This window comes from Lagopus muta, chromosome Z, assembly GCF_023343835.1.
Source record: "Lagopus muta isolate bLagMut1 chromosome Z, bLagMut1 primary, whole genome shotgun sequence".
Classification (NCBI taxonomy): domain Eukaryota; kingdom Metazoa; phylum Chordata; class Aves; order Galliformes; family Phasianidae; genus Lagopus; species Lagopus muta.
This window is the reverse complement of record NC_064472.1, coordinates 41694760-41707235: the sequence shown is the minus strand read 5'-3', so window position 1 is coordinate 41707235 and position 12476 is coordinate 41694760. Positions and strand designations below refer to the sequence as shown.

At 37.7% G+C, this 12476-nt stretch overlaps 1 protein-coding gene across 7 annotated transcripts in view; it reads right to left on the bottom strand.

The window, feature by feature from the left end:
* Positions 1-12476, bottom strand: part of LOC125687230 (aminopeptidase O (putative)) — a 177492-nt gene that overhangs the window by 61736 nt on the left and 103280 nt on the right. For all 7 annotated transcript variants that reach the window (XM_048932153.1, XM_048932152.1, XM_048932156.1 and 4 more), the window contains 2 exons: positions 4669-4731; positions 3921-4004 (listed from right to left, as the gene is read on the bottom strand). In XM_048932153.1, coding sequence (XP_048788110.1) covers positions 3921-4004; positions 4669-4731 — 147 coding nt within the window. The remainder of the gene's footprint in view (positions 1-3920; positions 4005-4668; positions 4732-12476) is intronic.

Here is a 12476-nt window from a genome sequence, read left to right as displayed (position 1 = left end):
GTAATACCGAAATAAAGCATGTTTGAGCAGGAAGATTGTTAACAGCTCCTTTGGAGCCTTCAGAATCAGTAACATGGAGAACTTGAACCACTTGTCTCCAGAACTGTATATTCTCAAGTAATTTTATTTTTTTATTTTTATTTTATTATTATTTTTTTTTTTTTAGGAAATTCTGTAGAAGGTAGCTAATGAAGTACTAGTTTCAAGTGCAAAAAGTTGCTCCAGTTCCAAATGCCCCCAGATGAACGCTTTTCTGCCTTACTCCCAAACTCACTGATCACTGCTCAGAATTTATTAAGCAATGGCGGATGAGACATTTGAGAAATATTAAAAGCAATCAAATCCTGTCAAATCCTGTTTTTCTGTTATTTTGGAAAGAACAAATCTATTATCACATTTTCCATTTCCTGTTTTATTCAAGACAAAAGGTACTTGTGAGCTAGGATGTAAAGGCACACATAGCAACCACACACATACACAAAAAAAAGGGGTTCAGTAGACTAAAAAGACTTCATAAGTTTCAGTAATTCATCTTGTGATAACATGCACAAAGACAGCCTCATTAAAATACCTCCAGTGAGGCCAATTGCCAAATATTGTTCTATCACAGGAGTGTAACCAATTCTTCCTGCCAATCAGAACAAACATAAACCTTCTGCTAGAAGGTTTTTTTTTTTTCTTTCCTGTACGAACTTCATGTCTTACATTAAAGTGGCCTTAAACTTTCACTGCATGGAAGAAGGATGGCAGGTGGTTTGAAGTACTGTAACTAGAAGTAATGTCATTATCTATAAACCTCAAACTATTTTAGCACATGGCCATGCTGGTCTGAATTCTCCTAATTTTGAAATGGTCATGTCTGACTCTGAAAATGGAATGGGTGCATCATTAGGTTGCTTCATTGTTCTAGAAGTGTGGCAATAACATGCATCATAATATGTATTAGGGAGGCGCGCTGTGAAACACGGCATGCTACAATAGTTTCTAATAGCAGCAGGGATTATTAAAAAGGACAAAGGACATTCTATCACAACAGTACTGCAAATAAGATACAGCTAATACTGGATTCAGAAGCGGACTAATTTTTTGAATTATTATTATTATGGTGACAACAAAAACTCCATACATTTTTATTTTTATTTTTTTTAAACACAGGCACAACTGCTATCAAGTGCTTTTCAAGTTAACTTTCGGGCAGTGTTACCCTAAAGTTTTGAGCCATATAGTTACAGTTCCCAAACAATCAATAAATGTTTACAGCTAAAAGATGAAAATATTTAGCATTAAGAGCCTGAAATTACAATTTGTAGGGTTCCTAGAGTTCTGTAAAACTAACCAAATTCAAAAAGGTTCTGAAAATGATTCACATAAACACTATCTGAAGAACACTCTAGGGTTTTTTCTTTAGTTGTTAAGCTCTGCACTGTATGTAAGTTCAAGATATCTATTTCAGATTTGGTCCCTGCTTTGATTCTCGGTGTAGTGGATTCAAATTAAAACATTAAAAAAGAACAGGAACATGAAAGTTTTGAAGGTAAGCTTTAGCAAGTTCATGCTTGTTCTGAAAGCATACGGAAAATTAGCTTGGTTTTCTAGTTATACCAGAAGAGGCCAGTAACCTTACTGTAATTGCACTTATGATACAAGCTGATACCAGCTCTTACTTTTCTGTTTCCTTATTGTTCTGCTCCTCATCTTATGTTTTTATCTCATCTTTGTTTTCCTTTTCTTCAGTCCTTTCTCCATCCTTTTTTCATTACAAATTTGTTCACTTTCGTATTTGCTCACAAAGTACTTAATCGGTTGTGCAACACTGTTTCTGCTACAAGCCAATATGTACCCAGACAAAGTTAAAAAATACTACTGGAACATATAAACTGGCTGGGTACCACCTACGTTGGCTGGTAAGTCTGTACTGAAAGATAAGTTGTAACCAAAGTCTCAATTTTAGTATTGCAAAAAAGCTCTGCCAGCGCCAAGAAAATCACGCTCCTTTTCCTCTTCTCTGTTATCACTGGAAAAGCCATCATTGCAATGAACAAAATCCTAGAGAATATAAAAATTCTCACCCCTACTATAATAATTTCATTATCAAATGTAAGGTCACTGATGTGCCCTTTTGTTCCCAGGAGGTTGACCAACCTGCAGATGCAGTTCTGTGACTGTGCATTGAATCTCAAAGAATTATTAATACTTACACATACTAGTAGAAAATGTATATTCTTACCTTTAATTTTAATTCATATTGACATTCACAGATCTTGCAACAATATTGTTTTTTGATAATTGGGTATTTCATAGTATAATACATTATTTTTTTGCATTTCTAATATGATTAGTCTACATACTAGAAGTCTGTCGCTCAAATCTTCTAACAGTGGGACCTGAACAACCTTTCAAATACAGATTGAGTTTTATCAGCAAACATGGATTTTGCACTGAGAAAGCTTTTTCCTATAATAAGAAATGAAGAGGCTGTGACAGTATAAAGTACTTTTAAGACCATGTTGAAAATGTGACAGCGGACCTACTTCATCCTTTGTAATTTAAAAACTACTTCAAATTGCATGCAATCTGTAGCTTGTATTAGGGCTATTTCCATCTTCAGTGCATTTTGCTCAACAATTCACATATTGTTAGTTTTGAACTGTTAAGAAATCAGTGGTAACATAGAACGAACAAATAAAAATGGCAAATGTGCAAATAAACATTCACATACTTGAAAATAAACAGAAATTGAATTACTTGGTGTGAGTTCATGCAATCTCTGTTTAGATCACATCATTCTAATGTATGACAACACAGAACATCTTATTCTAAATGACATGTAATTTGGTGGCGTTTTTTAAATGCACTATAGAGCTGTTGAGTCACCCACATACAACAATGCACTTTGTGGACATTTGTCAAATACTGCAATGCCCATACTAAGGCAACACATCCCAGGAGCTGGCAGTCATGCTATCAGCAAGAATTTGGCTACAGAAACGGCAATGATTCATCATACATTCTAGAAGCACTGTCGAAACAGCAAAACAACATGCTGCTATTTTGATCCTTTAAAGGTAATGTTTTAAAAAATGATAATTAAAAATATGTTTCTAAAGTCAACATGAGCAAAAATAAACCCACAAAATTCTGTTAATGCATTTGGAAATGCATCTTTATTCATAAGTGATAACTATTAGAATCATTTTTTTCCTCAAGAGAACAGAAAATGGTTATTTAATACAAGTGCCAGTTGATTATTTACCTCCCTACTTTGTGATTTAAGTAGTCAGTATTATAAGACTATCATAGGAAAAAAAAAAAAAAAAAGTTTTTCATTTACAACAGGCAAGGCACATGTTTAATGCAGTTTAGTTTAGATTGTATGCAGTTTAAGAAGTCCTCTGCAGTAATTTCTAAAATAATCACCAAGACACCCTCATGAATTCCATTATAGTGCAACTACATGATCTGTAAGACTTAGAAAACCACTTTGACTGAAGAACCAAAAGCATCATCAGAGCACCTTTTTCAGTGCAGGCATCATATCTTCTACTGTCCCACTGCTCACCAACACAGATTGTTTCTCAGATAAACCTATCTGAAGATTTACAAATAACGGTGCAGGTCCCGTGATAAGCTCTTGTTCTGAAGTACTACTGATACTTCTCATGAGAGTGCTCTTCTTACCTTTCTTCTGCAGAACATTGAATTTTAACACAAAAACAGAGAATTTTTGTCTCTGAAACTGCAGACTAATGATTTCTTTCTACTAATAATTTATTTCCACAGAAGTTACATAGTGAAATAATTACTATCACCTTGTCAGAGAAACCAAGAACACCTCTTTATAATTTATAAGCATCATCTTAAAATCTTTCCACTATGCTGCCCTTTGCCCATTTGCACAAACACACAACGTGAACCCTTACCTTCTGAAAAACAACTTCGTCCTGCTTTCTTTTCTTTTTGCTGCTTTTTCTGATCCTCTGGTTTGCCTGAATCCATTTTGTGACCTGGAGTTCAAAACCATAGTGGTTTTTTAGAAAGAGGATGTGATGAGAGTGCAGCCACTCAGCATTAATAAGAACCTATAAACAGACTCGAGACAATTTTTTCCATTGCTTCACTGGGAAAGGAAAAGCATTTTCCTATCCTGAACGATGTGGTCTTAGGTAGTCTGCTCAGTTACTTGAACACAGCTGAAGTGAAACGCTGTTCTCCACTCTGTGAAGAGCTATTTTCCTTTCTTTCTTTGCTAAAGCAAAACTGCACCTTTCAGCATAAGGTGCTTCGGTTGTTGTTTTTTGTCTGTTTGTTTGTTTTAATAAAGAAAAGGTGTCTGAAGCCAGACCAGGCTGCCAAATGTAAAGTTATTACTCCTGCGTGCAAAAATCCTGGGGACAACTTCTGCACTCCATCCCTTACACTTTCTGTTACAAATCAGAAATTTACTTCCAGCCACCGACGTCAGCCGGTGTTGTTGTTATTATTAACAAAACAACAACACGTGGTTTTTCCCCCATACAAGCGCCTCTATGCCTGGGAAGAGAGCGATGATGCTTTTGAAGCAAAAGCGGCACGGGAGGAGATCAGGAGGAAAACTCGGGGAGGGGACCATGAAGAGCGAAGCGGGGCGAAGCGAGGCGAAGCGGGTAGCGGACGGACGGCTCTCCTCACCTCGGCGCTCACTTGCTGCACGAGCTTGCACTCCTTCCAGGTCTCGCCCTCCTCCAGCAGCGGCTGTACGGAAAGAAAGCGCACGGTGAGGCGGAGCCATGCCGTGCCGAGCCGATCCGCTCCCCGAGGAACGCAGCTACCCCTAACCCAGCCGTCCCGCTGCCTTCGGTAGGAAATAGAACACCTCCGCGGGGTCCCCCGCTCCGGTCCCGGAACCCCGCGCAGAGGAGGAGCCTGCCTTAAAGACGTAGGGACCGGCAGGCTCCGGGGTGACCCCATCGGGAGTTTCGCGCCTCCCCCGGCCGGCCTGGAGAGTCGCCGCCGGCGTCCCGCGCTCCCTCCGAGCCCGGAGCACCGGGACGGCTCTCCCTCGTCCCGAGCCCCACGGCGCACAGCTCCTGTAAAGCCCTCCGCAGCAAAAAGACGCTGTCCTCGCAAAACCACCGCGTACCCGGTGACGGGCGAGCAGGCTGGGTCAGGAGTGTGGCACCGTTAATGCCTGACGGCTTCCCCCGGTGCTTTCCTGACGCCGAAGAACGCAGCTGGTAACTGCACTGGTAACTTCACTGTTCTGAAGGGCAGCTCAGTACGAGCAGCTCAGCGGGTTTTGTTCCTATCACGGCACGGTAAGTGTAGCACTGAGGCCTCCGAAAAAAAAACTTGATATTCAACACGAGAGCATGAGCAGGTCATTAAATTTAGGCACGGGCCTTCAGCAGATGTTTCTGTGCTCTTTGAGCAGCACGTTCTATCTTAAGTGTGATGGGAGATACATAACTTAGGTCAGCCATGGAAAATCTCAGAAATCATCAAGTTGAGTTATTTTTAATGTTTGGTGTTCAGCATTAAAAACAAGACAGACTGAGTCACGCCTAGTATGACTAAGTTATTCTCAGCATTTTAGAACTAATTTATACTCTGTGCTATAAATGACCATTCTCTGAAAGCTTCTAAAGAAAAGCTGTGCTCCTGTGAAAAAAGAGAGCTTATAAAAACATGCGCACGAGCAAACTCTCCTGCATATAGAATTAGATGGACTCTGCAAACAGAGTTAAGTAAATAAAGGCAGGTCCAATTACTGCCTGCTAAATCTTGACACCATCCCTTTAACTTTGTAACAAGGGGGGAAAAAAAAGTCTCTCCTAGTCTTTTTGTTTTACTGCCACAACATCCTTCTTTCAAGATCAAAAGCTACAGATCAAAGCCAAGATCAAACTCAGTGCTTTAAATAGAAGCAACTTCACCATGAACTATTATACAAAGAAGAACTTTTAAATAGAGCAATCACAATAGAAAATCTTAATAAAGATTTTTATTTTTTGCTCTCAACGGGTCCCCTTAAAGCCAGTGCCATCAACATACTTTTATTTTGTAAAACAGTGTAAAGCATTTTCTTCTAAATGGTAGTTCTGAAAAGCTGTTACAAATTTTCTCTCAATCTGAGTGTTTGAATGGCAGAAGAATGACTGAACGCAGTTCGAAGAAAATGAACAAGAATATGAAGAAAAAAATGTTAGTAGCAAACAGAAATAAATGCATCCACGTAAAAGAAGAGAAAAACAAACAAACAACAACAAAACCCACCAACATTCCTTGAATCATTTAATAGATTAGATTGCACATTCCCACAGAAGTTCTTACAGGAAGGACGGGGTCATAGAAACAGTGAGATATATTTTCCCAAAATACTTTAAATAATTACACTTCCTCTCCTGTCAAGCATTTGGGGGAGAAAACTAGGGAAGAAAATTGGAGAAGACACTGATTTTCAGACTAGCAGACCCTGAGGCTGACTTGGGTTGAAAACTCCTGAACAAACAAACAGAAAGTGTATTAAAGCTCAGAAGTAGCTCCCATTTTCTCAATAGTGAGTGCGCAGCAGTAAGGGAAATTCAACAGGAATTGTTACTGACCTTTTATAGAGGTAATATGCCCCATGGAGCAACATTTGGGGTTCTCTTGTGCTGGCTGCCATACACATAAAAACTTGAACACTTGTCTACTGTAAGATAATTAGATAACTGCAATGCTACGGAAGACAACTGCTAATGTGCCTATGTGAACAGACTGCAGAGTTAAAGAAAGCAGTGAGAGGAGCAGGGTGAGCCTAATGAGCCTGTGGCCACACAGTGCAGTGCCTGTGCTGTCAGCTGCTAACTATACTTGTTGATGCCTCAGTAATTACTGATTTAGCTCATGATCAGACTAGGAGAATTTGCTTGGGGAGAGGGAGAATGGAAAGAGATGAAAGGAGGGGGAGGGAAGACAGGGAAAACAGACGGGATAGAATAAAGATGATTTTAGGAACATTGGTTTCCTACTGTGTTCTTTCATATCCCAAAAGGAAAGAGCTAACATTAGAAAAAAGGGTGATGGAACACCTGATTTTACAGGGAGAGTCACTGCTTCACCCTTCACCAACAGTTCTCTTTTCTGTCCATATGACAATGACCTGTCATTCCTGAATCCCCACACAACTGAAGTTAAGAGATTAGTTCAATCTATATGTCCTTTTGTTGCGCAGGCTTTCTTTTGGAGACTGTGAATGAAGCTGTCTTTTGTAATACTCAGATTGGGAAGCATTTATACATCTCAAAGCATGCAAACGATCATTCTTGAAGCAGCAGGATTTTGAACTATGGAGGAGGAGGTAGCACTTTCTACCAAATGGATGAATAGAGGATCGATATCTTAGTACATAACAAAGCAATGATTTACATATCCATATCCACTATTCTTCAAGTCACACTGGATTCTAAGTACACAATGAACTTTCAGGATTGCACATAGTCTACAGAACAGTAACATATTTATGCAACATGCAGTTGTTTCATTTGAAACATGAAATGATTTTATAGTGTTAAGGCTATGATGGTTACTAATAATATTTCATGAATCAATAAAACGTTATAATCACACACATTCCCTTTGCCTAAATTGTTTATAATCCCAGCTGGTCTGTGCTGATCTAATGCTAAAGTATTCAACATTGATAAATGTAGGACATCTTATCTGTGGTGGACATTGAATCAATGATGTTTTGTTGGTTTACACTCCTCAGATAACTGGAAAGCAAAAGCAAAGTAATTGAAAAGGGGACAATAAGTGTATTTATTGTAAATGAATTTCAGAAGAGCTTCTGCAAAGTAGGGGAAATTAATAACTAGTGCAGCCAAGTTATATTTTCCAGCACTTATTTTCTAGAATTTTGATTTTCTCTCTATTACTGAATTTTACATGACAAGTACACACCTAGATCTATGTGAAACGTAAGTAAAGTCTAGGGACTTCACTGTTATGTCATGCTTGGTCCCAGAGGATCTAACGATCCACCAGCCTGCAAGTTACAATTTTGCACATTTGTCTTTCCACATATCATAAAATAATCTTAGTGGTTTTTTGTTTTTGTTTTTTTTAAATGGAACTTGAATAATACCACCTACTTTTCTGGACTCTGCCATCACTTCTGTCACATCAATAAATAATATTTTAAAGAAACAACAATAAAATGCAAGGCCTATTACGTAGTTGTGTTTTCTATAATCCAAAACTACGGCAAAACCGTGAGAGAACAGTAGTTGAAATTGGTAGATTAACTTACTTGGAAACTGAGAATAAGACAGTTGGACTAAATGATCTTTAGAGGTCTTTTCCAACCATAACAATTCTATGATTTAAGACATGCAATCCGAACAGACTGTGTGAACTGAGATCTACTTCAGTGGAAGAGACTTGCTTTACAATCCTTTGTAAAAATGTTCAGAAAATTAAAATATAAAAAAGGATTTTGTCCAGCAGCTCACAACACAATTAATAATGGTTTGAAACATCAGGGGCAACAATTTCAAAGTTTTAAAAATGCTATTGTTACCAGAATTTGGCAGAGACTGAGGAGGCAGTAGGCTTCAACTGAAAATAGTGAAGCAGCTGTTGCAGCCACATGGCAACCTGTACTTCCAAGAGGCAGTATATCAATGGCAGATCAAAATTACTGAAAAAGAAATCAAGTCCAAGATACGCTCGTATAAGAACAGCAAGCCATCCAACTGACTGTGTGCAGTTTTCATGGGGACAACTTTATTAAAGGAAGTGGGAATACAAGTTGTTTTGATGCCATGTGTATTTTAGGAAAGATGGTCATTGACATTGATACCACGAATTCAAATGCTCTAAAATTCCTCCAGACATCTCTGTGGTGGTGTAAGCACCACCAGATCAGCATGATGCTTCCAACATTCTCTAATGAAACATGCCTATAAAGATGTTATGTTAAGGTCAAACTTGCTCTTCCAAAAACATCTCTACCTCTAAGAGATAAAAACCTGCTGAAACACTCACTTTGAGGATGTACTTTCAGTACACTGCAACATGACTTCTGAATAATGATACTGAATATACAACCTTCAGATACCCATTAGCAACTCTGTGGTGGGGAAAGAATTCATAGTTAAAGATGAAAACCCACAACTAGCTATTTAGTCCAAGATCAAATCCATGATCTGATACAGAAAGTTTCTCTGACCTCAAAATAGTATCCTTACAACTTATTTCTAAACAATAATATGTAACATACATATGATGACATACAATGTGTATATCATATAAATAATAAAATCTACTGAGATCCTGGTGAGCAGTGGATAGTTGCTAGCTAGCCAAAATACATAGGACTTTGAAAGTTCTTTGTATTTATTTACTGTTGCTATTGTTGTTATTGTTTTTCCTTTTTTACCTGAAATTACAGGGGGAAAAAAAAAAAAAGAAAAAATCCCCACAAAGATAAATATGCTTGAGCATGTATTCTGGACAGTCCCGCAGCACTCGTGTAACAACTAGTGTTTTCCTTCTTCCTCTGGCATAAAGAGACAAAGAAAATGAAGCTGCCGTGTTTCTTGCTCAAAAAAACAGAATACCTCTTTCAGGGGTACTGACCTCTGAGTCTTGCTGATCTCTTGAAGCAATCAAAAACCTTCCCATCAGCTCCAGGTAAGAAACATATTCAAGACAAAAGCCAATTAGCTGCTAAGCCATATGCTAAGGATAACAGCCATTAGTTGAACCATGACTTTTACTGCTGATTTTTATATTGACCAATAGGTTTGTCAGCCTTTTAAAACTATCTTTCCCAAGACATCTTCATTTTGGCATTTAAATTTCACTGTGAGCCTAGAAAAAAAACAGGAGAGCAGACAGAATAGCTAAAACATCCTGGAAAAGGATTCCCTTCTGTATTAGCTTTGTATGGCACTGTTTTTGTAGCAGGGTGGCCTCTCTGAGCAGAGCCCAGCAGCTGCCCCATGTCGGATCAGAGCCAGCTCCCACTGTTCCAAAGTAACCCGCCACTGCCCAGAGCTGAAAGACCCATTTAGGGCAGTTCCTGGAAGGCCATATTTTCTCCAAATAAAACAGAAGGTGATTATCATCTATATCTTTATGAGTAGAAAGTCCTGCTGAATGATAAGGGTGTAACAAGCAAGGTAAGATCTTGACATCGCTTCTATCAACTTTGGTGGAAGACAGCAAATTGTTACATGGTATTCTGTTACAGTCTGCCCTCTAAAAGTACTTAGAAGTTCAATGTTTTTGCAGAATGCTTGAAAAAAAAGCATCAGACTCCAGAGCAAAGAGCTTCTGTCATCACCTCTGGCCAGCAGAGAGTGTAGTGTGAGGCTCCGAACCCCCAGGAGCACGTTGCTTCTGACTAGATGGCTGGATGAATCCACAGATCACAGTTGCATTGGCCAGCGTTAAAATGACTTCAGGTACATAGTACATATTGATACATATGCATGAGATGCACCTTTCCCACGTGTTGATTCCTCCCATTCATTTGCATGTCTTTCTATAGCTACAGTAAGAAGAGGGGTTTTTCAGGCAGCAAGATGAGTATTTCTTTCAAAATCCCTCAATTGCTGTGGAGGGGAAAGTGGCAACTTATTCCTGTCAAATACAGTTTTTTACGTCAGCTTCACAGCCATTCTCCTGCACTAGAAATATCTCAAACATGGTTTTCTAAAATAGCATTTGACTGTTATTATTTCATATCCTGTGTCCAATTCAGTAAAATGAATTATAATTGTCTCTAAATTTGAGATATTTCACTCATTCAGGGGCCTCCTCTTTCCAAAACAGCTTAAAAATATTAAATCCTCTAAGAATTGTTTCCACTGAATAAAAATTAATTGGTTGCAAACTTCTTTTCATAGGATATTTTTACAGTCAATTAAAATTTATTGCTGTGCAAGCCCACCTGTGTCCATAATTGGCAATTCTCTATTCAACACTTCTGTAAAAAAGGACCTTCCTCCCTCCACCCCCTACTTATGTAGATGGGGAGTGGGAGCTTGGGAATGTGAACCTGATCCAGCATTGACTGAAAAGGCAGCAAACCCTTTTTGTTCTAGAGATACCAAACATAACTCCTTTCTAGTAGGGATAAGCTCAGTCATTCTGCACATAACACAGCTTTTGTGTTAAGCAGTACAAATAGAAAAAGGGAAATAGAATGACTGCTGGAGATTTGTTAAACTTAAAAAGATCCTGATGAACAAAAGTGTGGAATCCAGTCCACAGTTATTTTAGAAATGCAACATTATTTCAAATGCACTTTGTTCCTCCTTGCTGGACACACACAATGATGATAGGTAGAATGAAGGAAAACTTAAAGATATCTGTGAAAATCTGACTTTTGACTGGAGGGTTAAGCCAATTTTAGCAGGTCATTAAACTAAATCCAGTGAAGTATACTCCTCAACCTAACTGCATGTCCTTTCCAGCTAAAAATCCCCAAATGACTTTTTTTTCTGAATTGTTCAATTATTGCCTAAACTGAGATTCCTATAATTATCTTTTATATATATATATATTTAATAATCACTTTTAGAAATTAGAACAAGGGAGGCACTAAAATGCTTTGGCCAGTATTTTCCAGTCTAACATTTAAAAATAAACTTCTACCTCCAAGTTACTGAGCAGTACAAATGCCAAACATGAGGAAGTCTGCTTTCCAATTTTAGAATGGGATCATACAACAATTCATACAAATGCTATTTTTATCATGAGTGTCTGTGTCTTACTTCTAAAATCGCATGCAATGCCAAAGAAACTTACCCAAACTATAACAACACTCTAAGCTATGACTGAATTTGAAATGTGTATGTCTGAAACAAACTCGGTGACTTACCATTTTATATAAGCAATTTTCTTGAGTTTTTTAATTGTTCAACAAACAAAAATATGTAAGTGTTGGGCCTTATTTAGCAATATTATGTGCAACTTAGAGGAATATCTAAATAAATTAAAATGCCATTTTGTGACAATAACCTTTATTTTTAAATAATAATAATTCTTATTACTTTTTTTTTTGTGTTTGCCACAAAAAGATAATTTTTTTTCCCCTTTGTTCTATCTGCAAAGACTTGCAGATGCATAATTATTACCTAAATAGAATGTTTTTTTGTGTATTTTTTTTCCTCTCTGTTATTCAGCTGGCAACTATGCATATTACAGTGCTATACTGTGCGTTCCAAAATCCCATATTCTAAGATAATCAGATGTGAAGTTGACAGTAAAATGATTTTTTTGCTAATTTTTGAAGAAAGACAGAATTAATGATTCATTTCCACAAAATTTTTCCTTATTGACTTATTATCCTTAGGGATGATTATCCATTAATCAATTTACATTGCTGATATATGCTAACTCAAAATTTAAAGGACTTTGGAAGGATATTTTTATCTGCTAATCTCCAAGGAGGTTAATAGCAAAATAAAACAATTTTTTTCTTGTGGGGAAGCATCTGTTCTTCA